Source organism: Astatotilapia calliptera, chromosome 5 (assembly GCF_900246225.1).
Source record: "Astatotilapia calliptera chromosome 5, fAstCal1.2, whole genome shotgun sequence".
NCBI classification, from domain to species: Eukaryota; Metazoa; Chordata; class Actinopteri; order Cichliformes; family Cichlidae; genus Astatotilapia; species Astatotilapia calliptera.
Window position 1 is genome coordinate 14,741,512 of NC_039306.1, and position 27,593 is coordinate 14,769,104.

Genomic DNA, 27,593 nt, shown 5'->3' on the forward strand with positions numbered 1-27,593 from the left:
AGATCAACTGAAGATGCCATTGCTACAACGCTCCACACCACCATCTCTCACCTGGAAGTGCAGGGCCGTTACGCCAGGCTGCTCTTTGTTGACTTTAGCTCTGCTTTCAATACGATACTCCCGGACAGACTAATAGACTTAAAAACTCCTTTGTCCCACACGCCATCAGACTGTTTAACTCCTCTCTGGAGGGGAGAGGGAGGGGAAACAGGAGGACAAAGGAGGGAACAACTAAGCTGTAGTGCCTCTTCACCTCACTGTGCAATACCTTTTGTGCAATACTTTTGTAAATAGTCAACGGTGCAATAGACTCAATACTTGAAATGTGCAATTCACTTGTATTTTTATTTTTATTCCTATTTATTCTATTTATCCCCTTCGTATATTTTATTTATATTGTCTCTGTATTTATATATATGTGTGTGTGTATAACTCTGTAACTTCTGTCAGTGCTGTGCTTTTTTGGAAATCGAATTTCCCAGAGGAACCCACCCGAGGGATTAATAAAGTTCTATCTTATCTTATCTTATCTTATCTTAGTTAAACTGCTGGAAATTGGACTTCCTTCTACCACCTGCCGCTGGATCAGAGACTTCCTCTCAGACTGTGTACAGAGAGTTAGAGTGGGGCCTCATCTTTCCTCAGCCCTCAGCCTTAACACCGGCTCTCCACAAGGCTGTGTACTGAGTCCCCTACTGTACACTCTGTACACACATGACTGTGTTAGTTCCCACCCAGACAGATCTCTGGGGGAGATGAGACGGCGTACAGAGCTGAAGTTCAGAGGCTGTCAGATTGGTGTGTAGATAACAACCTGGACCTCAATACCACCAAGACAAAAGAACTGGTAGTTGATTTCAGAAGGAGGAAGTCTGAGCTGCAGCCTGTCAGCATCAACGGGGAGTGTGTGGAAAGGGTCTCCAGTTTCAAGTTTCTGGGTGTGCACATAGACACAGACCTCCAATGGAGTTCTAACACCTCTGCGGTTTTGAAGAAGGCCCAACCGCGTGTCCACTTTCTGAGAATCCTCAGAAAAATGGACCTGAAGAAGGAGCTGCTGACGTCTTCTACCGCTGCTCCATTGAAAGTGTGCTGACATATTGCATCGGTGTGTGGTTCTCCAGCTGCACCACAGCACACAGAAAGGCACACCAGAGGGTCATCAATATGGCCCAAAAAATCATTGGACATCCTCTTCCCTCCCTGAAGGACCTGTACATCACTCGCTGTCTCAAGAGGGCAACAATGGTAAAAATAGTAATAATAATAATATTTATATTTATAACAAGGTGCAATAATAATTAATGTGCAATAATAACAGTGTGCAATACAAATACACTTATTCTTCTTTTTTATTACTAAGTTATTATACTGTGTTGTGTTGTTTGTGTTGTGTTGTTTGTGTTGTGTTGTGTTGTGATGTGTTGTGATGTGTCGTATCGTGTCGTGTTGTGTTACATGTAGTGCCGACGAAGGACAGTTTTCCAGTTTAATTGTACTACTGTACTATGTATGACTGTGCAATGACAATAAAGAGTTATCTTATCTTATCTTATCTTATACTTTACAGAATCTTTAAGGTTCACTTATTTTATTTACCCAGACTGTATGAAAGAGGTGTGGCACACACAGTTTTGAAGAAAGATGTGTACATATTTAAGTTGTCACACTGTCATAATAATCACACATCGCTGAACGAATAAAATGGACAGAAAGCAGTGTCAGTTAAATATGATTAGTGCCACTCTTCATATTTAATTCACACTGCTTTTAATTCGCTCCAACCCAAAGATCTCGCCTTCCCCCTGTATTATTTCTGTTTGTACATCCTTGAATCCTCTTTTTACCTCCATTCCACACATTCACCAGAGATTGAGGCAGAGGAGGCAAGACACACGCAGAGAGGAGCTGAGACAGTAGGCATTTAATGACACATCTTTGCTTTAATACATCTTCTTACACTTATCTTTATCAGGGCCACTGGAACCTATCCCAACTACCACACGATGAGAGACAAGGTCACCAGTCTGACGCAGGGCTAACACAGAGCATTGTTCTGTTAGAGCTCAACTACAGCTGTATTTTATAATCTCAGCCAGACAACCATTCACATCTATCGGCAATTTAGAAGTACCAGTTAACCATGTCTTTGTCAGCAATGTCTGCATGTCCAAAGACAATGTCAGAATGTCTTTGGACTGTAGGAGGAAGCTGGAGTACCCGGGCAGAACCCACTCAAACACAGGTTAGAGTTAAGCATGTTCTCTCCATGTTAGGGGGGAAAGCTCACACAGAAAGGCCCCAGCCACATGGTGGAATTGATCTCAAGATCTGTTTGCAATATCAGTTAAATATGAGTTGGTACAGTTTCAGACTGCATTGTTCTGTTAAAGCTCAACTACTGTCGTATTTTATAATCTCCGGTGTAAAACTAACTTTAAACCATGACATTTCTTTTTCATACAAGGCAACTTTGAATGAAATTTACAACTAGCATAAAGTGACAAGATGATGCACCTTTTTCTGTCACATACATAAACCGTTTTGGATTGCACAGTTTATCATTTGCAATGAGTGAAGCAGCTTATGAATACATAGGAATAATTGTTTGTAGAGTCCTCCACCCTCCTTGGGTTGTATTTTCCAGCTGCATGCCACACCTCTTTTGTACACTGAAGTCAATTACACTTCCACAAAGGATACAGCTGTGCATCCTCGGATATACCTGAGTCTGTCTTCGACATGCATTTCAGAATTCGAGATATCCTTCAGTATGTTGTAATAAGATTGATGTCTGGGTTGCAGGCAGAAACATGGTGGACACAGAACACAAAGATGGACAAATGAGGTAAATGAGAACTGCATATTTGGTGGGAGGGACTAAGGCACAAGCAGAAAAGAAAAGGGAAAAGAATTGAGGATGTAAAATCTGATGAAGGGGGAAGTGAGGAAAGTAAGCCTGCAGTGGCATAGTTGGTATTGCTTTCATTATGTGTGCATCATGGCAAGTGTGGTTCTGGAGACCCCTTACTAAAGCAGGAACAACCACACTGGTGGCTCTGAGGTTTTTGACAGGGGTTTATATGCCACAACTATGCAAGATTCAGTCACGAAGCTTAACAGGTGTGCAAATAAAGGCTCATTTTGAAGATGGGTGTGGTTCAACCAGCTGTTAAATGAAGCAAACAGATGTTAAAGGAAGTATATGTAGTGTGCAGGTGGGATTTATATGAGAGTCTCCTCCAATAAATCATATCTTTATCCAGTGTGTAAACAGATAATGTTCTTACCTGCAGAGGGCATTGTTTGAGTCTTTGTGTCTGTGTGTGTGAGTGTCAGGATGCCAAAATGACTTCATGCAGACACCAACTGAAGCAAGAACTACCACAAAGGTTGCTTTGAGTGCTTTGGCAGGTGTTTTTCTGTGGTCATACAGTCAAAAACGATGCAGGTGAGATCAAACTGAACTTTGAGTATAGGTGTGGTCTGAAAACTCATCTGTGATATGGCTGGTATCATCTCATCCCAATCCCATCTCATGGATGGGTTGTCATTTTTTGATTGCGTTTACTTTGTTTTTTGATTGATAGCCACTCCAGACACACATGTGAATTTCTGAAAGAACCAAGAAAAAGTAAGCAAATACCACAACCTTCCACCCTATTCAAGTCATGCATCGCTCCAACATGTAGTTACATTCCTCAGGGCATGCATGCCAGGTTATATAGAAGGTTATGACGCAGAGTTAAACTGGTGTAAGCTATGACCTAGATCTGACGCAGAAATACAATTCACATGGTAGGACATCTTGAGCACCAGCCAAGATGTCCTCACCCCACAAATTATAATTCACACAATGCAAATTTGTCTTTTTAATTATTAATGGATTTCCCAACCTTTTACCCGATCTAAATCTGATTGTAATCTGAACCCCTCAACAACCATCTAAAAATTGGCCTGAAAGTGAAAACTGGCCAAAGAGCTTAACCCCCAAAAGTACAAAGCTCACAACCACATAAGACTAGTTGTAAGTTATGAATACCTGTTTATTTTCCAGTCTTTTACTTAAATCTGAATCCTAAAACCAAGTTTGCAGTCTTGCCAGCCTGTGAATGTATGTCTCAAAATGAGCACTGGCTAAGATGTCCTCAATCCCCAAAGTACTAATCACACAAACACAGATCAGTACTGCAACAACATTTCCCAGCCTTTTCTTCCTAATCCAAGGGTGGAACCTAAAAACACAGGGGGGGAATCCCTTTGAATATCACTTCAAGAAGGTGAGTACTGGCCAAACTGTCCCTGTAGGTCCCCCCACAAAGATATGCGTGCGCAGTACACGCATGCACGCGCGCTCACCTCCTCCGTCCTCTCCTCCTCGCTCTCAGAGTTGTTCAGACTTGAGGGAGGAATGGCGGCCCCTCGGAGTTTCTTCATCTCTCTCTGCGGTTTATACCTGCTTTTATATTTCCCATGTGGATCTGCGACATCGGGCACCAGAAGAGCGAATCAGGATCGATGCGGGTTTAAGGTAAAGCACAGAATTAAACATTATCCCTGGTGTTCAGCGACTTTTCGTTAAAGCTGTCGCTGCGACGTCTCAAGTGTCCAAAAAGTTCCGTTTTCGGAGACGGTCGTGTTTTTATGTCACTTCTGTAGTATATGCAGTCAGGTTCTTGATGAATAAGCCGCCAGTTTAACACATTCACGTGTGAAGTTAGAGTTATGCTCGCTTTTTATTTAATTTGCTGTGTTTTTAATCTCAGGGTGCGTTACCTTTACCTGTCTGTCTGCGGGGTTCTAGCTGCAGGTCTTTTGCGTAAGGCTGCGAGCCAAACTCCGTTGGAACAAGAATTAATTTATCTTTTTCTCCTTTTATTGGAAATTTGCAGCCCCTCATAAGCAACTTCAGACAAATGTCTGAATGAGTCTGATATCATGTTTAATTCGGCATATAATAAAATAAAAATGATTTTAGTTGCTTGACACTATTATCCTTTACCTAATCTCCAGTCTGGTTGGAAGCGTAATTCAAAGAGATAGCAAGGGGGGTGTTTAAAAGTTTATAAACAAAAAAAACTTATTGATGATATTTATGTGTTGTGTTTGCCGAGTTGAACGCATATTTTTCTGCTTTTAACCAAAACGCTTTAAACATATTGTCGATATAAGTTTTGTCGCTTTGTGGCAAGTCTTAATATCCTTAATTATTAGTCATCAGTGTTTGGTGTTCCCTTGTCCTGTTCGGCATTTATGTAATGCTACAAAGTGCACATCACTTGGTTAAAACTCTAACCCCAACAGCCAAAGTCGAGGCGATATTTGCAGGCCCTGTAAATTATCGTAGGTCGTAAAGCTGATTTCCTGCCTTTTGTGTAATCTTTTAAAAGCAATTGATGTGGAAAACAGGAATATGTGAGCTGACCCACCGCCTCCAAACGCCTGTCCTGCTTTTGTACTTCACGGCAGCCTTGCTTTTGGCCATGAATGAACCAGTGTTTGGTCTGTGCCAGTTCAGAATAAGTCTCTAGATTCCGTAAAGGCCAGTGTGCATGAATTTCACTGCAATGTGAAAAGAACAAGTCTCAGAGATTTTTCATTTGTGGGAATTTCTATAGTTTCTATCCTCAGCCTTGTTTTCTCCTCCTCTCTGTAATGAATTTAAACATCATAAATGTTAGTTTATTTCAAAGGTCCCAAGGACCTCATGTTTGTGTTGGGTTTTCTTTATTACTGAAAAAGGTAGATTTTTTTGGCCATTAGATTTAAGCTCCTGCAGTTGATAATTCAACATTGAACGTTTGTTGTTTTTGGCCAAGTAAAATTGTATCATGTGCTTAGGCTGCACAATTAAATAATTAAACAACTAAATATAGAAAAATTGATAAAGGCAGGGGAGAGTTGTCAATAGTTATTTCTTTCAAATATTGATTTTTATTTTCTTTCTCTGAATCACACCAACAGGTCAGGGAGCCCAGACTAAGCTAAGATTAACTGATGAGTTTCAATCATTGCCAGTTAATCTGTAAACCCATCTCAATTATTCAGTCATTTATTTTAAATTTGGCTCATTAAAGTTGCCAAGAGTGCCAAATGTGACGTCTTCAGGTTTTTTAGTGTTGACTATTATTTACACTGATCATATACTCTGGTTACTGTCATATATGACAAAAAAGATAAGGAACCTCTCACAATGGAGAAATTGAAGTTAGAATATACTTGTCAGTTTATCTTCCATAAAATAATAACTCTATTATGAAGTGTTAAGAAACTGTTTTTTGTTTCCATGTTTTTTTTTTTAAGTGAAATAAAAGTTTCTCTGGTTGCATGTGTGTCCACTCTGCAGGTTTTAATTTTCCTATGTTGATAGATGAGTCCTACATGCCTTTGATATGCTCACTCTCCTTGTGTGTGTGTGTGTTATCCTGGTTTCCTCTTTGGCTTTGAAGTGTTTTCTACAGGAAGCTTCACACTGTTTACTCTGCTGAAACATTCCTTCCTGCAATATACCCCCCCCCCCTCACTCACCCCCCCTCCCCAGACACACACACACACACACACACACACACACACAGTCTGCCACCTCCCCCTCTCTTCTTCTGCTTCCTCTCCTTTCACACACACTTCAAAGGCTGCTGGATGGGGGTGTGAGGGCCTGCTATTCTACAGGTGTGAGGTTATTAGAGCTGTGTGTGTGTGTGTGTGTGTGTGTGTGTGTGTGTGTGTGTGTGTGTGTGTGTGTGTGTGTGTGTGTGTGTGTGTGTGTGCTAGTTTTACGTGTCAGCATCATGCAGGAAAAGGCTCCTGATTCAGGATAGATATTAAGTGTCATTTTAATAACCTCTTGGTTTCAAACACTCCATCTTCTTCCCACAGTCCAGTGACATGGATGATGTAAGGATGCGCTTGTCCAACATTTTCCACTTCCAGTAGAATATTGATACCTTTGTGTTGTGCTAAGTTATTAAGCTATATGAAGAAGAGACTGGGAATCATTCCTTTGTTAGGGACGTGGCTGCTTTGACTGTCGTGTGTCCAGGTACAGGCTGTGAATGCCAGACCTCACCTAGTGTCACTGAGCTGTATATCTACTCTGTGTTCAAGCTGTTGGTGCCTTGTAGAGTATTTTCATCAGACTAATATTCTGGCTTACTTAATGGTACAGAGCATGCAATAAGTCTGAGATTCAGTTTTTGTGAGTAAAATCTTAGTATTTCAGCTAGCTAACCCAATTTGCTAGTGCTAGCTGATGCATTAGGACTGAAGCTTTTTGATCAAATCTGGTAACTTCTGAAAGCAGAAAAGCACCAGAAAAACCCAAACTTTGAGGCGTCAAAACACAGTCTTAAGCCAATGGGTGATGTCACTATAGCTACCTAAATCTTTTATACCCAGTCTCTGGTCCTGAAACATTTGCAGATGGTACTCGTTCTTTTTTTTTTGTTTTTTTTTTTGTTAGGGTTATCAGACTCAGAATAAGAGTCAGCATACTTTATTAATCCCTAAGGAAATTATGTGGGTTACAGTTGCACCATTATAAATACCAGTAACAGAAACAGACTATTTAACAATACAATATGTTAGAGATTTAAGAAATTTAGGAAATATGAACAATATATATAAAAATCGCTCAATAATAAATATCACGGATTGACAGAGGTGATTATTAATCACTCGGTACAGATATCCCGGAAAATACTCAATACCATTTTCAGTGGTATCAGTTGCTGCTTAAATAGTTGGGGGGTTTTTTGTTTTGTTTTTTTTTAAGCAGGATGCTGCTGTCCTTTTTTGCTGGTAGACTTTACAGACATTAAACATTACAGATGGGCACGACTTTAAGGCTCCTTATCATTTTATTATTAGCTGCTAGCTGCTAACTTAACAGATGGCTAATGTGGCTGTCAGACTAACGGTTGCATTTACGATGTGTCTTTAATACTTTACGGACCTCCCGAAATTGCTCATGACATTTGTTCTGTGGCGTCAAGATCAACTGCTTCAGCTGCTAGTGAGGGGAGGGGCTGTGTGCCTGCCTATCTGTAGCAATTGTGTGTGATGTTGTGCATTAATACTCCTGCAAATAAGTATCTCATCTGTTTATTAGTATCGATTAATATCAGATTTTTTTGATAAACCTACTCAACATTCCTGCTTTGAAGAGCTACATGTTGGTCAAACTCAGTGAAACCTTTGTAATCCAGATGTTGGCTGCAGTGCCTCTAATGATGCTATGAAGTTTATTTAATTTAATTAGCTAATGTAGCCTGTAAGCTCCAAGCCTCTACATTTATTTTAACGGTCTTTAAATTGCTTGCTCAGATTTCTTCAGCTCCCTCTGGAGCCTTGCAAGACTATTGCAGTTTTTACAAAGATGGTGTAGTATTCATCAAAACAATTAAACAAGCTTTTATGTGTGAAAACAATTGTGTTTGTCTACATGGATAGTAGGGTTATAGTAGGGTTTGTTTTTTTAAATTGCAAATGTGTTAAAAGGAGGTTTGATATTAATCCTGAAGCTCATGGAGGAAACCTCCTTTTTTCCCTACATCATCCAGAAACCCGGTTACTGCAGAGAAAGCTAGAATGATAGATGATTTAAGTCAACGTAAAATCTCTTTTTGTAGTGAAACACATCTGCTGAAGCCATCACATCTGTCTCAGCGGAGGAAGTAACTCATTCGGCTTCCTCCTCTCTGTATCCCTCTCTGGATTCTTCATCCTCCCGTCTCTCTACCCTGCCATCATTTTTCAAATAAGGTTTCCCCTGTGAAACCATGTCACATATCTAGGGCGTCGGTGTGGTTTTGGCATCAGGGAGCCTCAGAGGACATCATGGCTGGGTAGGCGTCGGATGGGAAACGTGTGTTTTCTGATTTCTGGCGGCTGAAACAGGCAGAAGGTGAAGCGTGAGTGCTGGAGCTCCACCTCTATCATAAAACAGCTCAGGGAAATATTTTTCATCGCTGTCCTCTGAGGCTTTCTGAGGAAAAACTGAGTTTTACAACTTGAACTTTACTTACGTATGCGCTGGAAATGTCCTAAACAGCCCTGAGCAGAAGTACGAGGTAATAAAAGGAAAGCGAGGATGCTTTAAAAACTTATGCAACGAACAGTTTTGATTTATTGAGTTAATATTTTGTTCTTAAACCTTTGGAAAACTTGCCACAGTTCTTCTGTGGATTCACGCTGCCTCAGTGTGATTCCATCTCTTCATGTCTTCATGAGTGAATGATGTTAAGCTCCGGTCTGCATGCCAAAGTCTCCCTGGTACCTCCAGTTGATCTATGTTGCGTTTTTCAGAATGTGAAAGCACTTAGGTAAAGAAAAAAGTGCATGTGTGGATGGTGAGTGCTCCAGTACAGAAGAAAAGTGCTATATAACAACTAGTCCATTTAGGATTCTAAGTATCTGCTATTCTTCTGGGTGAAGATGTTTTTTTTTTTGTTTTTTTTTAAATAACCATTTCAACACATGTACTGCAAATCTTAATTTTTTTAGACACCTTAACAGAAATATAAATGATCTTCGGTGGATCTTCCGACTTCCATCGTCTAAAGTCTGTCGTGGTTTGACTAATCCTGTGAGAATGGAGCAGGTAATTGGTCAAATCACTGCAAGCTAATGGAGTCTCTACTTGGGAAGTAGTGTACTTTGAGAAGTGAGAACGTGTTGGGCGTGCACTTTCTCCTGCTGTGTGGCTACACGTGTGAAAGGGAAACATCAGACAATGTCCCGACCTGATTCCTGTGACATTGTCAGGAGCTCATGTGTAAAAGTGGGCCACAGCTCTTCCTTCAGAGTCAGTTTTGTTGCAAAGAGATGGCCCCCTGACGGTGGTGGTGGTGGAGAATTTGTGTATTTTTATGTCCTTCAAACAAAGAAGAACTTTGTAGTGAAAGGAAGATGTTGGATGTTAAAATCCTAAATGAAATTAAAATGGAGTTTTCTCAGGTAACAAATGAGCGTCACATGACCTCGTTCTATAGATTTGGACCGTCACTCACTACACATGTATAGTGTTGTCTAGGTCGTGTATTTTCAAAGGAAGTCAGGATTTGGCCTGCTCAGAGTCTCTTAAAGGACAAACCGTCACAGCGGGAGTGAAGCAGCTCCTCCTGGGTTAGGAGGAGGAGTCCTGATGAAGAGGGGTGGGAGGGGTTGGGGGACATTGAGGAGCAGTCATGCAGGAGGAGGAAGCCGCAGGTTTTGTTCTTGCGGTGGGAAATCTCTGGTTGGCTGCTCCCGAGCTCACACTCACACAGAGTTTGTATTGTTGGACCTCACTTTTGTTTCCAGCTTTTTCTTTCTGGATTTGGTGCTGAACCGAGATCATACATGATTTCATGTTCCTGTTCAGCAGTTTGTCATGTGACAACAGATGCGTGCGTTCCTGCTCTCCATGTTTAGCCATTAATAAAACATTTTGACTGGACTGCACTCACTGATTGGCAGTTCCAGAGTCGTTGATGATGCACGGTTTAGGTCATTTCTAGTTACATTGTACAGTTATTTCATTTTTAACCTTAATTTATATTTTATTCCTTCCTAGTTAAATTTACCCTTTTTAATTTTTCATATTTATTTCCTATCTTATTCATAGCCTTTTCCTTTTTTGTTTTCTTTAGGTCACGAGCAGTTGTCCAAGCATTTCACTACATATCGTACTGTGTATGACTGTGTACGTGACAAATAAAATTTGAATTTGAATTTGAATTCTAAAGATGATTCACCAAAGTCAGCCTGTTTGCGAAATACTTTGTGTCTCCAATTTTCATCTAGCATGTCTGACCATCTTTATCAACAAGTACATGCTCCTCACTTTCGATGCACCCTCTCCTCTATGTTCTTTCTCCGGATGGATGCACACTTCCTCACTTAATCTATGATCCCACAGGGTTTCCTATCAAACTGCGAGCCTGTTAACTTGAAAAAGGAGCCGGTCTGCTGTTAGTAAATTTTACTAAAAGAAAAACTATAATAGAATGAGAAAATCAGCTAAAAGGTGTAAATTAATGTGGCAACAACCCCATCTTTAGGACACGGGAACGACTGACTGCATTTGTAATTAAGTGCTCTATTGGGTAAGCATTGGGGAGCAACTTGGGTTAACTGTCTTGTCCAAAGATAGTTTGACATACAGACAAGAGAAGTTGGGGATCAAACCACCAACCTTCTGATTAGTAGATGAGCAACTCTACCCCTGAGCTATAGCCATCTTTCCTCAGTCTTAGGCTTTTACTATCTTGTATATTTAATAAGTAGCAGAATATTTTGCTGCCTTTTCATCTTTACTGGTTAACTTATACACTAAATGCGTGAAATGATTCAATTCAGTGCCATGTGGAGGCAACAATCTAGCTGCACTTTTAAGGTGGAACACTTTCATCCATCCTACTCACGCTGACTGAACAGAATCTATGAACAGATCTCAACATAACAGTTTTAACCGTGTTTTTACTGGCTGCCTTGTATTAAATATGCTTTAGTGGGGATTGAAATGTAACTGTACTATGCAAGAATCAGTTTGAGTTATTAAAAAACACTCATAGTGTGTTGGATTGGTGTGTTTTATGCATTGCATGTTGAATATCTGTTCCGTGTCTCAACAGTATGTGGTTCTTTCATCAGTATCACTCTCCCGTGATTTATGAGGATGAAGTTAAACTATTTCTCAGTCCATGCTGAAACTCCCAAAGCCCTAAAAATAAATCCTTTAACTTTTCTTCTGATAGAAGAATAAAATAAAACATGACTCCATTACATCAGAAAGATTTAATCTTTTGCCACACAGTTCATGTGTCCTGACATGATTTTAAAAAACAAAGTTCACCAGGTGATCATAATAATTATAAAGTGCATAATTTTCTCTTGTGTAAAATACCAGTTTACAGGGAAGGATAGAAGGAAAGTACATTATCAGTGTTGATTAAAGGTCTCCGTCCGCCTCAAAAACAGCCTTTTTCCCCTGTGATGATGATCACGATGATGATGCAGCGATTCGTCAGAACTGACAGTCTGCATCTGCTCCAAAACGGTATTTGACACACAGTGAACAAGATCCTACAAGACCAGCACAGACTGAATCCAACTCCGACTCAGGCGCTTTGTTATCAGCGGCCTTGTTGTGCCATATGGAAGTGTTTGGAGGTGTGTGTTTGTCTGTAAAAGGCAGGAAGACATTAAGAGGGCTGAGTTTTTAGCCTCAAGGCTTTTGCATGAACAAGGACCTCATCAGCTTCACACGGTCTCGCTGTTCTTTGTGTGCAATGAAATCCTCAGTGAAGTTTCAATGAAGATAAAAAGGTTCAGGTGGCTTTTTTTGAAGTAGTTGCCATAAAGGAGCATTTTCTTTGGTGGGGTAGTCTCTGGAAGTTCGCAGAATTGCTAAAAAGTGGTCGTATTGTGTCTTATCTCATCTGCGTGCAGAAAACAAGTTCTCTAGAAGCAAATACTCAGAGACGGACTCAGGAGGGGAGATGAGTAAAAATATATCAATTATAGCTTAATAATATTGACATGATTAACATGATAGGAGTAATCGAACTCAACTTTTCACTTAAAGAAAAGCAATCAGATGTCCCCGACCACATGTAAGCACACTTCATTTTTATCATAGCAGTCCCAATCATTCCTTGGGATCAATCTAAACAAATATTTATTGATTAGACTGAATGAACTGAAATAACAGCTGGAGCTCTCTGAATGTTGATTGATTGTGCCTAGCAGTTTTGAAAGAAATAAAACAGGGGAACCAGCTCCATCTTCATCCCTCAGGTTCTTTCAGTTGGGCATGAATGTAGGATGGCTGGTTTAAGGTACAGCCTACTGGACCATCACACAAGCAGCTGTGATTACTGTGGCATATTAACATCCAGGCCTGGCAGTGGACTGGTAGCCTCCGGGTGCTGCTCAGAGCTTTGGAGATCCACATCTGCATGTTGTAGTTACCTGAGGGCAGTGTCAAAGACATGTAGAGGCTTTTCACATTTCCTGTAAGCTACTGCTGTTTATGTTTGTGGTTTTGCTGCTCCCTTAGCATTGACTTAGAAGTTATAATAGACAAAGAACTTTATTTTATTTTATTTTCAGTGAAGTGAAACCAAGTGTTGAAGATAAATACAGCTTTAACAATGTGCTGAAGAGCTTAGTCTCATGTTTTATTTGTATTTATTTATTTTTAATTACCACGAGCCTGGAAAAACTCTCGGCCTCCTCAGCTTTTTATTAGCACTGTCCATGTGTAGCATATCTAATGTGTATATTAGCCTAACCATTAGTTAGCCCATCATTACATGTGAAGTTCAAAGTTACAGTTGTGCTGTATGATTTTTAGAAATACTTCACTTAGTACATGGTAAGTCAGCTTTTTATGGAGACTTCCTGCCTGCAATTCAGCTGAAAGCTTTACGTCTTCTTTTTTCATTGATGGAAGGATGTTAAACTTTATTGTAGCACCTGGAAGAACAGCAACACTGAAAGAGTTTGGACTGTTTTTAACTCTGTGGTGATTGCTTTTGCCCAGTGTTTGTTTGCTTTTGGGAATTCAAGGACCATTTTAATACGGAAATACCCAATGACGGCAGAGTTAGCAAGCAGATAAAGATAAGATAACATAAATGACTCTATGAAGACTGATTGCTAACCAGGTTTTAACCCCCCTTTTGTTGAGCATGTTACACCCTAGTAAAGCATATGGACAAAACTGGAGAGAAGTCTGAACATTAGGACCTGAGCTGCCTGAACTGCAGCTTGATGGACATTTATGAATTCTGGAAGAAGTGGAAAAAATGTTGTCTAAACCCAAGTAGCTGCACATGAGCTTAAATGGAACTGCGTTTTGAAATCTGTGATTTAAATCTGAAAATATCTGAGAAACAAGTGAGCAGCATCATAAGTGATGGTGCCTGACAGACGCTCTGCTCTGCAGGCACTTCAGCTCATCGTGCAGCTCTAATCTTCCTCTAATCTTCCTCCCCTGAACGGAACTTTTGTTTATGCTTCAGCCCAGGAGGAGTATGTTGATTAGAGGTCAGCTGGGAGTTTGTCCCCACATCTGGAACTGGTCTGGCTGGCCCAAACAAAACGAAGCAGAGGAGAAGTCTGCTAAGTGAACCTTAAAAGCTGTAATTGAAGAAGTTCCTGTTTAATCAGATCCCTCCTTCTCTTCTTTCCTCCTTCCTTCCTTCCCTTTTTCCTTCCCTGCAGGCTCGGTCATTACTTCTCCCATCATCCTTTACTCCCCCATTCCTCTCCTGAGTCCTTAGATCTTTTCCTCCCTTGTGTGCGCTGATTAATTACTGTTTCAACTAACTGAGCCTGCAATTAGCTGTCTGATTACCACAGGAACTGATTTTGTGTGTGTGTGTGTGTGTGAGTGATGTTTGGGGATTCCCAAGGGAAATTCAGTGTTTCTTCAAAAGTTTTTATGTTGTTTAAAGAGTTTTGTTCTTCTTGTCTGAAAAAGTGAATTTTTTTTTTTTTTTTTTTTTTGGACTGGTTTGTTTATGTGTCTGCGGACAGGATGTCAAACAGCTGCTCATCCGGTCATTTATTGTGAGTGATAATGAACTACTTGTATTTTCAGTTGTTTACTGATGTGGATTCATGTCTGCTCGGGCCTCAGGGGATGTGCGTATTTTTGTGTGTGTGGATATTTGCAGGGGAGAAGCATAATGATTATTACTAGTGAGAAACACCTGGCGACAGGAAAAAAAAGCTTTTTGTGTGTGTGTCTGCTGTAAAGTATTAAAGTTTGACTCACAGCGGTGGGCGGTTTAACTGGTGGTGAAGAGGGGTAGAAATAGTTCGTTAATTCTGAATTATCTAAATATGCAAGTTAGTAAAAACTCCAGGTGTTTTTACACAGCTGGGTAACTTTAGGATAGCTTAGAGTTGCCATTAGTTGGAGTGTGAAATGAACAAGACACCTTTTACTAAACGCTGAGATTTAGCCCCTTAGAATCAGGGCTGGGTGGGTAAAGCACTTAATTAATGTATGGTTAAATCTACCTTGTAGTCTCAAGTAAGTTGAGTCTTCAGTAAGACTAGAAAAGTGCTACACAAATACCAGTGAATTTCCAATTCTTGTTTTATAAATTAGGTGCACCCCTTTCCTTTCCGGTGTGCCTTTGTCTCTTGCTGTTTTGTTCACCTTGACCCAAAAAGACTAAAAAAAAAGGAGCCTTTATTTGACAGGATCTCAGTAAATGTCTCAACATTTTTTTTCTGTAGGTGAACCAGTCGATGCTTTTTACCTTCAGATCAACAGAGGTCTGCTAGCTGTTCAGCTTTGAATGGTACGCAGTCGAGGTGTAGGTTGGATGCCTGCTTTGGCCCTTCGTTGCTCTTCCTGTAGCTAAGCTTGTCGCATGGGCCTCACTTTTCTCTTAGTGCCACTGCAGATTTTCTGCCCTTGCACGATGGCCAATATAGTCAGTCTGGGCCTGACCCCCAATTGGATGGCTTTTACTTATTTGTTAATTATTGAAGACACAATGTTTATACCATGTTAAATGATCAACCTTAAATTTGCTTACCAAAATAACATTTGCTTTGGATTGGAAACAAATAAATTCATAATGGACTGTCAGACAGTGAAGATCAGAGCCAAGTCAAGTGTTTCTGTCCTGTAAGATGCTGGAGTGTTTGAAGAGATACAGGAAATGTTGTAATGCAAAACCCATAACAGAGTAGGAGCGGATCAAAAGTACTGTCTTAATTATAATTTATGTATTAAGACATCACTATTAAATAGACTATTACTTAGAAAAAAATATAAAAAAATTAGAATGACTGAAGTCTGATATCTTGAATAGTCAAGTTAAGTAAACATTGGTGACTTTAAGAAGTGCCAGCAGCGGCGTCACGGCACATTAATTTTTTTGCATTTTAGAATATTAAGTTTGTTTATTTGATTAAAAAAACTTTTTTTCCCTTTTCTTAGACAACGTGTGATTCTCATGAGTTATTTTATTTAATCATAATAAAACCACTGATGCTTGTCAGTTTGTCCACTGCAGCACAGCAAAATAATAACTGTTGACAAGTGAATTCAGCAACAAACACCGTGCACCGTGCATTGTAAACAAACACCGTAAACAGTGCTTACTGCTACGGTGTGACACGGAAAACTCAACCTGTCAGTCACAGAGGCTGTGGTGACACTGCTGTTAAAACTTGACAAACTTGTAACGTCTAACTGATTCATACCAGAGTGAACGATCTAATTTGAGGAATTTAAATGTGTGTTCGCAATGAGTACTTGACCTGTGATGTAAAATTATTTACTTGTTATTATGCTTTATCTCGTACGTTTTTAGCAAAAATGTAGTTCCATGCAAAACCAGGTTTTTGTGGGTCAGTGCAAGAAACCAGGAAGTCCCTTTTTTTTTTTTTCCTCCCCCTGTGCTGTTGGTGGAAAAAACGTCCCCCTTGATTTTTAATTAGCCTTTTAGTTCATGCTGCCAGCGGGACACGTGCACACACTGCAGCATATAAACTTCTAAAGGTCAAAGTTCATACAGCAGAGGCCAACTTAAAGCACAGCGTATGATTAATGCAAACATGATTAGATGAAACGTTGTGTGTGTCTGTGCGGACTATTTTATTTATTTATTTTTATCATTGTTGTGTTGCCTTTAGGTGTTTTGCGATCTGGACAATGAGGGACTTCACAAGTATGTCATTAAAAGTGTGTGTGTCTTTTTGTATGGATGGGTTGTATTTGTGAGGTACAGTGGCTGCTAATAAACAGCACACCGTCAGTAACACTCGCACACACTCAGCTGGGTGTCTCTTTGATTGGTTTCAGGTGTGTGAGACCAGTCTGACACCTCTGTAATAAACCTGAGGGGTGTGGGTGTGTGTGTGTGTGTGTGTGTGAGAACATAAAAAAGGGTCAAAGCCGTAAAACTGCTGAAACAGTCGAGGCTGAAACATGCGTAAAGAAAGTCCTCATCTTTGTGTGGGAACATGGAGAATGGGCTTCTGGGTAATTGTAGCTCACAAGGGAGCTGATGTCTCGTCTTATCTTGCTGCTCATCATGTGTTACTGTATCTGCTGTTCTTTGTATTAAATAGACCTCATGGGTGAGGTTGCAAGGATAGCCCAGTCCTGTCTATTAAATGGAGATTTGGTGACCTTTCTCAGGCGCCAGCTTTTATCTTACAAAAATGTAATTATTGCTAAGATTTCCACTGCTGACACCATCTTAAGACCAAGTCATGGCTTTTACATCTGCATGGCTAGAAAGCAAGTAGACTTAATGTCTGTTCACCGTTATTGTCATTTTGTTAAAAAGAAGTGAAACAGCCATGCTAGGTGACTGGTTTGCATAATCTTCTGCTAAAAGTTTAAGCTTTTTCATGCCTGTCACCAGGAGTGGTTACTTTCATATGTCTCATATATCTCTGTTTTCTCCCTCAGGTACCTTCAGGTGCAGATGGAGGCCGCAGGCTGGCCGTTACCTTCAGAGCCGACAGTGAGTTTCTCTTAAACATCGTAAATCTGCACAAAGTGGCTGACTAAATGTAGCAAAAATTGTAGCACACATGGTACATTTCCTCTGGTTTGCACATTGCATTGTCTGCATCAGGTGTACTCTCTTAAATCTTTACCCATTAAAAGCATACTAGGAGTAAGGAAGCATCGAAGCTCTGCTGGTGTCCGTCATATTTCAGGCCTGCTTACAGAACAAAATAATTGTGTGTTCATCAGAAGTTTGCAAGAAGATGATCTGTAAACTATTCTAATGGTCATGAAACCACTTTTATTGATACATACTTAGGTGTCAAAACTTGTCACTATGGGTACAAGAAAGGTCATCAGATGTTGTCTGAAAGGGGGGGGGGGGGGGGGGTTGAGGTAGACTCCATGTGTTGCTGTTCAATTATAATCCTTGTTTATCTTACATTGGGTCGTAGCAAGTCCATGTATAAAAGGAGCTGCTTCATCTCTTCACCCCTCAAAGTCAGCTTCTTTCTGATTGGCTTCCCCTTGTAAACATGAGCTTTGAACTTAATGAGCTGAGCTGTGTGAGACTGAGATGGCAAAAAACAGTCCAAAGTGTTAAGACCAGTTAAATTTGCAGACCTCATTACTGGACTCTCTGGCCATGTTTAACATCAGCCTCTAGAATATATAACAAAAAATAATCTAATCTAGTTCTGATTATGTTTGCTCTACCTAACTTGAATTTCAAGGTATTTATTAGTTAATCCAAATAAAATCACATTATAATATCAAATTTGAAGTGTTACAGACTAGAAGAGAGCTTTCATGCAGGCATTTTATGGAGATCGTTTTGTATTTGACACTTAAAATCCTCCACAGGTGTGACTCGTTCCTCTGAGGGTAAACCTAAAATCTTTCACAAAGATCAATTTGATCATAAAATAGTTTATTTTCTGTCATATTTGATATGAAAATCTGCAAGCCCTCCTTACCCTCGCCCACATCATCTCCTCTGTCCTCCTCCTCCACCTTTTCCACCACCACCCTGCGCCTCCTCTTCTTCTTTTGTTCTTTTCTCTGTAAAAGTCAAGTTCCTGAACCGTGGCCGATCCCTCCCTCCCTTCTTTGTCTGTGACCATGAGCGAGGAAACGCTTTCGGATCCCTCAGAAAGTGTGTGTGTGTTGTCTGCAGTGTTATTGCAACCCCTGCAGCTAACAACTACATGCGGTTTAACTATTTTATGGAGTTTGCTCGTGTTGATTGAGGAGTTTGAAAAAAAAAATTGTTACCGTATATTTGTGCGATAGAGAAAAATATTGTCATAAATACAGATTAAATTTAAATAAGAAAACCTGTATTTGGATCTAGGGACTTGAGTGGACAACAACTTCAACCTTGGTGGAGATTATTCCGTGTTTCATCTAATAAATGTAAAAAGTCCTCCTTCCTCCTTCTGTAAGGTCCAAGATGTTTTGTATAGTTTCAAAGTTAGTTTAAAACTGTGCACGAGGGAAAAGTGCAGCAGCAGCTTTAATTTATTAACTGTTTGTGCCGTAACTGCAGTTCCTGTGTTCAGTGATTCTGAGTTGATTCACAGGTTCAGTTTTTTAAAAATTAGAGTGAGTCTGATTTCTTAAAGATTTCCTCCCCTGTGTTTGGACACAGTCAGGTCAGCTCTTTCCTTGTGTCTCCAGCACTTATGCTACGCTAACATTATGTAGGTTTGTATTTGCTGACATTTATCTGCAGATTAAACCAAATCACCCCGTATTACCCAAAATGTCAAACTGCATTATTAACAGAATGTGATTCTTTTGTCTGAGGGTCGTCTTGTGAGTTTCTTCCATTTCTCTGATTTTCATTTAATCTAGCTTTAACACATATTATGTAAGCAATGACGTGTGGGTCAGAGGTCAGAAGATCATGTGAATTCTGAAGATCAGATGAAATGAAAACACGCTTGGAGCTAAAGTGAAGCGCTCAAGTGTTTTAGCATGACAATCAGAGTGTGTGTGTGTGTGTGTGTGTGTGTGTGTGTGTGTGTGTGTGTGTGTGTGTGTGTGTGTGTGTGTGTGTGTGTGTGTCACACCTCAGTAGTTTGAGGATCAAGGAGAGCCAGAGGCTTCCTCTCTCACACCCTCTCTTTGCTGGAAGTGATGTCATGGGAATTATAAAGCAGGGTGACCTTTGACCTCCAGTAGGTTCCCTAGAAAGGATTGTAGGATCAGCAATACGTTGAGGATAGTTTATTTATTTATTTATGTATTTGGTCATGGGTTTATCATCTTTGCTGCAAACACACCATCCTGCTGTGGGAAATTCTCACCATTGATCAAAATGTTTTTTTTAATCCACACATTCAAACAAATGCACATTTAAAAACTGTGATGTCCGGGATTTTTAAAAACTCCTGGATATTTTGTCAAATTAAAACCGTACATTTGTAAGCTCTGTCAGATACCTGTCCAGTGTCGTGTTTGGGATATTTTCTGTAGCTCTAACTTACAGACGCACCCATAAACTGCTCACGTCCCAGCCGTCATTAATCGTGAAAACATTTTTGCCACAATATTAGACCTCCTCTTTCAGATTATTTCAAACCTGACATCACACTTCCTTGTGTAACCGAGGCTGACATATGAAGATAGCGAGCTTCATATAGAAGTGAACAGGTGCCTTATACCTGTACAAATCCATGTCTCCTCTGGTCATGATAAGAAAGAAGTGTGACTGCATCGAAGTCCATCCTTCAGCTCCTTCGATAACCTTAGGAAACACTTTCCTGATGAGAGGAAAGATTTAAGGTCTTTGTTGCTGGTTTCAGCACTTACTTAATACACCAGTTTCAGGGGGCCGAAACTGGAGCCTAGTTTTAAAAAGCAAAGCTAGTCAAAACATTTATTTGAGTTTTATTCTCCATGGATGATCTCAACATAGCTATGTCCACGGATTTTGCTCCAGCTGGGATAGGTTCCAGCCCTCCCTAGCTGACAAAAGTGTTCAGAAAATTAACTGAATGGTAACTAATTGTTGGCTTTGGTCTTCGTTTGCTGACAGTATGTCCAGGATTTGAGCATCCAGTCGGAGTGCCTCAAACCGCGTGACATGCTCCAGAGGATTTAACCAAAACTAAAGATTATGCATTTTAGAAATCTGACAGTGCCTCACTGTCATTGAATAATTCTAATTTTTTTACTCAGACTGAAATCTGCTTCAGAAGAACGTCAGCTGAAGCTGATACTTTAAAAACAGTAGGTTCAAGTTGTCATAATTCTACTTTGAAGGATGAAGCATTGAAAGAAGATGAGGATGCACAAATAAATGGAGCAACTGTGATGGTCTCCTTCAGCCTCCTCTTCTTTCTGTGCTTTGTGTGAGCGCCTCCTCCTATGCTTCTTAAATTGGAAAGCGAACAGGAAGAAAAAAGGGGACAGCTAAAGAAAACGTTTGCAGTGAACTTTAGCCCTCTTTTCGTTCTTCTGTCTTTACACTGCTTTGTTTTATAAATGCTGAAACCAAAGATTAGGGAAGGAGGAAGAAGAGTAAAAAGAACTGCAGCCTTCCTCTCCTCCATACATCCTACGGAAGATGGAGGAAGAGGAGCAACCAGCTGTGACCTTCTCCTTTAGCCCTGAACATGACCCTGCTTTGAGGAGGATGAAGAGGCGAGAGCAAGAGGAGCAGTGACTCGTGTCTAACGTTCTCTCATCCGTCTCCATCTTTTATAAGCTCTTCTCTCCCAGCTTCTTCCTCCTCTTCCTCACTTCTGTCAATCGATGGTTAGCAGGAGGAAAGGGGAGCAGTCAGTCGTGTCTGAGTTCACGCCTCTTTTCTTTCTACATCCTAAGTCCATCTTTTTTCCTCCGATCCCTCTCGGTTCATGGCTGGCTGCTCCTCCTCCTCCGCCCCTCCAACTTCGTGTCTCTCAAGATAAAACAAGAGAAATGTTGGAGACGAGAGGAGGTGAATGACAAACAACCCAGAGCGACTGAATTAATGAAGGTTAATAAAATATGGATGACAGATCGGACAGCTGTGGAATCTGCTAATAATGCATTTCTTAATTTAACTCAAAGTATCTCCTTAGAGGGTTATCTAAAGATAATGACACACACACACACACAAAAGATGTCAATCGTATGACTTTTAAAAAAGTAGAGCTGTTATGTTCAGTCATTCTGGACTCTCATTAAAGTAGCTTTAAACAACTCACAGTTCAAATTAAGCCTTCTTTAACTTAGTTCAAACAAGCTGTTTTAGCTCCGCCCTTTAAGTCTAACTTTCTCCTGATTGGCTGCAGAAACTTTAACCAGGAGGTTTATGGAGCTGTTGAAATGAAAAGACGACATATGGACCTAAGAATAGAAATAAATGTCTGAGTTTAAGCCTGACCATTAAGGAAAGGTCAGTAGCGCAGAGCATCTCCCACCAGAGCTCTGGACCATAAACTTTCTTATATTTTAAATTCAGAATTACATATCCTTCATTTTAGCATGATCTTGGTCTATTGTACCTATAGTTTGTATAGTTTTGTGGTTTTATTTGTTTATTTTCCCATTTTTGAGACATACATTAGTACAGTAATTTTTAATTACTGTACTAATGTATGTCTCAAATTTCAAGTTATTCTCTCAATTTTGTGTTGTTTTCTCAGATGTTTTAGCTGCTAAGTAGAAATTTCAAGATACTTAATTTTAGATTTTAACTTATGGATGGTAATAAGCTGGAAACTATAATAAAAGAATCGGCAGAGTTGACAAAAGTCCATAACCTTCCTGCAAGAATCTGGAATTGAGCCTGAATGGTCCTTAAATGGCTGTGAAGATGTTAACTGCAGTCTTTAATCTTTACTCTGTCCATCAGGCTCAGATTTCTGTTTCAAGAACCATTAAATCTTTTGTTAAAGTGCGGCTCTCTGTGCTGTTGTTAATCTCTTCATATCTCTCTGTTTCTCTCTGCAGACTGCTCATTAAACTACCCACTGGGGAAGCACATGATCCGTGAGGTCACCAACGTCTCCTTCAGTCATCTAGCCTGCGACGATCAGGCCGCCGTGGTTGTCCACTGGTCTGCGAGCCCACTAGGTCTGTTTACCTGTCGGCCTGCCTGTTTGCACGATCATCCGGAGAGACAGTTTTAGAGAGAGAACAGGGAAAGTTGAGGGAAGAGCAAGAAAGTTCAAAGTGCTCAAATCGTAAGATTACCCAGCTCTGTGCGTGTGTGTCCCTTTGATCGGGGCCGGAAAGAGAGGGAAAGAGGATCGCATCTCACACAACAATGCCGCGATTTGACCGTGAAGGAATGTGTGTGCGCACAGTGTAAGGTGAACCTCTGCTGCCTCTCCCTCTCTGTGACAAAACGGCCCGTTGTTTTCTCACACAGAGAGGGAGAGGCAGAAATCTCCCTGAAATTCTCCATGTCATACTCACATGTTGCCAGATTTCCTCTTTGAGATCTGCACAGCTTAAGGTTTCTGCTGTAAGACAGCCAAGACTTTACCGACAAACCCAGAATTTATCTGAAACAAGGCTGAAGGCTGTGGCGCACCAGATGAGTAAAATTAGGGAGTTGGGCAGGAAGACTTTTTTCTTTTTTTGGTCACCCGAATTAAGGTCTGTGACTAATTGTTGTTAACTGCAGTGAGAGCTTGTTTTGCATTGCCAGCATTAAGTTGGACTCATTCTAGGTTGAAGTTGGTTCACGGATCCCATTCAGAACTTTCATGGACAGAATTCTTAAAGGGGTGGAGGTTGTCGGATTCGGAGGTCTCAGGATCTTGTGTGAGTCTGTCAGCTTCCTTGAGCCATGACCTCCACCGTGTGCTGAGTCACAAGTCTGAGGCCATGGTTCCTAGCCAGCAAAGAGTGGATTGCCCACTCTGGTTTGGGAACAAGCTGCTTCCCCCGGGTAGGAGTAGTAGGAGTCTTGCGGTCTTGGTCACGAGTGATTGGTGTGGTGTCTGCAGTGATGCTGTACAGGTTTGTTGTGGTGAAGAGAGAACTAAGCATGAAAGCAAAGCTGTCAACTGGTCGATCTACATTCCCACCCCCAGCTGTGGTCACGAGCTGTAGGAAGGGTGGCTGGACTCAGCCTTAGAGACCCTTGGGGTGAGCAGCTCTGTCACTGGGGGCAGGCCATGGACAATCTGGAGAGATTATCGCTCTCTGGCTTGGGGACATCCAGAAGAGCTGGAGGAGGGTCTGGGTATCTCTGCTTTAGCTGCTGCCCAAACGACACAGGATAAGTGGCAAATAACAGATGAATGGATAGCTGGTTAGATATTTCCACTGTGTTTTTCCCAGAGAAGGCAAAGCTTCTACATGTTACGTACCAGGGATAAATAAGACTAGTTGTTGGAGACATTTAGCATCATCACATTAAACTGAGCCTAGTCTTAGCGTTTAACTTCTTGCAGCTGCATTTAATCTTCAAAAATAATGTCAGGGAACATGAGAGAGAGATGCAGTAGAGCATCTACTGCTGATCACTTAAAGCAACTCAACTACAAGCTACTTTTACTTGTACTTTCACTCTTTTTTTTCTATAGATTTTATTCCCTTGCTCACATGCGGAGCCCATATAGAATCACAGATTAACTTTAACTTGTATTTGGGGGGTGGGAGGAAACCGGAGTACCTGTAGGAAATCCTCACAGAAAGGCCCCGGGTGACGCAAGAAACTCTTTCCTGTGAGGCAACATAACCATTCATGCCACAATTCAGACTACTCGATCGACTTACAAAAAATACCGTCCACCACAAACAATAAACTCTTTACATGTGTCCGATCTTATAAAAGAGGTGAAAAGGGGTCTTTTTAGATTTGTATTTGTGATAAACAGATACTCGTGGTTCTTGTTTGATTGCTATTGAGTTTGAATAAAGATTGTCCAAATTTATACTGAAGAGAAGGAGAGAAAGAAAAACAGATCAATTGTGACCTCAGGCTGCTTCTGCTGTTAAAATGCAAAACATCCACGACTCACAAAGAGGGAGCGAGAGAGGTGTTCAGAAATATGCCTCAGGACAGAAAAACCTGTTCTGCTGCATCTCTCTCTCATGTTCCCTGTCTTTCTCCTGGAGAGCTAATATGAAAAACATGTCCGGTCGATGTATAGGTATAATTAAAAGACAGGTGTGCTTTCAAAGAGGAGTGACGGGGGTTTAAGGAGTGGAGGATTGTAGGAGAAGTGAAGAGGACTGAAAATAAGGAGGGTGGAGATGAGAGGAGATGCATGCAAATGAAGGAACAGAGTGGAGGGGGGAGAAAAATGAGAACTGGGGGATAGGCGGAGATATAAGGAGGCACAGGAAAGAAGGAAACAAGGGTAGGTTTGAGGCCTTGTTATCACTATGTGAATTAGCTCTACACACTATTTGGTTTTTAATTGTAGCTATCTGCCGTGACTGGTTGCTGTTTAGCTGGGATGATTCCCAGCTACACTGACTGGTTACTATCTGTAATGTAAAATAAGCTGTAGAAAAGTACCAGGTATCAAAACCAGTTAGACCTTTCATGGTCTGAAAAGAAGAGTTGAGGAAAGGGCACAAAAAGATTAGCTGAAGGAAGCATCCTGAAAGAGTTGGCAAGACTGTAAAGAAGAAAATTAGGCTATTAGCTGCTATGTGCCCATTCATAATCACTGATTAAGGTATCGTCTTTGCCCTACTGCTTATTAGTGCTACTTTCCTTTCTCTACATCAAATATAATTTTTCATAACTAAATGCAAGATTTTATAGTACTGTTTAGAGTTAATGTTGACACTGCAAATCGCAAGATGTTTAGTGGTCTTTAATCTCCCAGCTCCTTAGTACAAAGTGAGAATACCACAAGTAATAGTCCACTGAGTTCACAGTAAGCAACGGTTGACCTGTGGCCTCGATTCAGGCAACACTTGCACCAAAAACAACATGTGTTTCTGGCAGTGAGAATACGTCTGCAGATGACTCATGCTTCGGAGTCTCCTGCTGTGTGTTACGTATCAGAAAGGATAACAGAAGAAAGTCCACAAACTGTATTATCCCCATGATGTCCGGAGTTCATGCACAAAAGTGGCACAACACATCAGATTCCCACCTTTTCAGTCTTTTGCCTTTTTCTGACAGTAAGTTTGTCGATTAGCTGTGACAAGCATGCACTGGCAAGGTATTACGTTAAACCTATTTCTCCTGTGTTTATATCAAGGTATGTTCATGCAACTCTACCATGACCACCTAAAAATCCCACCTCAAATCAAAGGGCTACTAATACAGTAGAACATTTACTTAACTGTGCAATAGAAATGAGTGCAGCAGAGAAAAGGGGAAAGATGGATGAAGAGGAGGGAACAAGGAAAGGCAGAAAGAAGAGTAAGAAGAAGGTAGGAATGAAACTAGATCTGGTTAGGAGTGTAGTGTAGAGAGTGAATAAGGATATGGATGTGTTGGTAAAAGGCAAGGAGAAAAGACTGGTGAGGAAGAGAAAAGATGGATGCAGACGTGGTGAGACTGAACTTGCTGTTGCGTCTCTGCAGGGATTGAACACATTAAAGGCTTCAGAGTTTACCTGGAGGACAAGAATCCAGAAGGGAAACAGTGTCAACACCTCATCCTCAAAGACCCACGACAGCTCAACTTCTCCTACAAGAACACGGTAGGGCCATTTCCACAAAAACACTTTGAACTGCTGGCTTTTCACATTTCCCGCAGTAGCACATCGCTCAAAGGATAAGATGCTTCTTCCAAATGTAAGCATGTTAGAGGCGGCTATCGAGGGTGCTGGAACAGGGGGACAAGGAGCCCTGAAGAAAATGTTGTTTTGAGGGATAAGCATGTTAATCCCTGCACACTTTTTGTAAAATGAAGCAGACATGCATAAACAAGTCGAACACTCCTAATTCTTTCTATTTTCAAAATAGGGATTTGTAATTGACACCATTCTGGGTTTGCTTGGGAGTGGACAGAGAGCCTGGGTCTCAATAAGGCATACCTCTGGATCTGCATCTGCAGTTTCTTGGGTTGTTAATGCATATTAGGCTTAACATCAGCAGTTTGAATCATTGTGCAGACCTCTCAGAATATAGTTATGTGTATTTGTTTTACTTCATTCTTTTGTTTTTTGTTGCTTTTTGGCCCTCGATCGATATGAAATTACTTCAGCTCCCTTGGTGGTTTCAGTCAATCCTTTCCGCTGCAGGCTGGCTGTGTAATAATCTCCTCCTAAGCTGATGGTAATGTGCTGTAAGAGATCAGGAACACAATCTGCAGTCTTCATTCTTCCAAAATATCGTCATTATAGGACACTGACAATAAACTCGCACATGACTGCCTGGACAAAGATAAACACTTGAATCCTTGAAACATCTGTGGCCCTGAAGCCTTGAAATAATTACCACACAGTGTAAGCTGGCTCACTGAGTCACTCTTCTGTTGAGATGTTGTATTTAATAAGTCCACATACATGCTCATTAGAGTCTGCTTTTATCTTTTTTACTGCTTTTAATCAATTCATGCCTGCAGCCCACAGATAAAAAATGTTGGCACAATGACCTCAATTAATGTGCACTGTTCCCGATGAATGGATGAAGCAAACATGTTTGTGCTTTATTAACTCGGAGATTTACCATTGCTGCTAAACTGTATTATTTCGATTTACTTCATTTCCTCTGAAGACTGTCGCTCATCATTTCCTTCTAATTTCACCGTTGAACGTTTGTGTTTGTTAATGTTTTCATGTACAGAAGCTGAGCAGTCAGCCGTTCAGCGGTTTGAACTTTGACACCGACTACATGGTTCGTGTGGTTCCCTTTCCATCTCAGATGAACGAGAGCTTCTTCCCTCCGTCTTTCCTCAAAACTAACTGTGAGTCCTACACGTCTCACAAATGTATGGGACTGAGTTTTTAGCCGATCAGCTGATTCACTGATTGTTTAGAAAAGCCTTTTCAGGCGCCTCTTACATCATCTTACTGTTCCAAATCCCAAAAAGCCACCTCGAGGCACTTTACACTTTAAGGTAAAGACTTAACCAGACTCAGGGAGGGGCAGCCATCTGCCACGACTGGTTAGAGGTGAGCATAGTTTTACGTTTTCTTTGTTATAATATAATTGTCCCATTTAGGCTTCCAAGGCACGATAAAACAGAGTATGATTTAGGGCG

General features: G+C 40.7%; 1 protein-coding gene across 1 annotated transcript in view; it reads left to right on the top strand.

The window, feature by feature from the left end:
• Positions 1-4,313: 4,313 nt before the first annotated feature.
• il17rd (interleukin 17 receptor D) overlaps positions 4,314-27,593 on the top strand; it is a 33,201-nt gene continuing 9,921 nt past the window's right edge. The window contains exons 1-5 of the mRNA XM_026167383.1: positions 4,314-4,531; positions 17,429-17,483; positions 22,418-22,540; positions 25,970-26,088; positions 27,176-27,296. Of these exons, the coding sequence (XP_026023168.1) occupies positions 4,325-4,531; positions 17,429-17,483; positions 22,418-22,540; positions 25,970-26,088; positions 27,176-27,296 (625 nt within the window). The 5' untranslated portion in view covers positions 4,314-4,324. The remainder of the gene's footprint in view (positions 4,532-17,428; positions 17,484-22,417; positions 22,541-25,969; positions 26,089-27,175; positions 27,297-27,593) is intronic.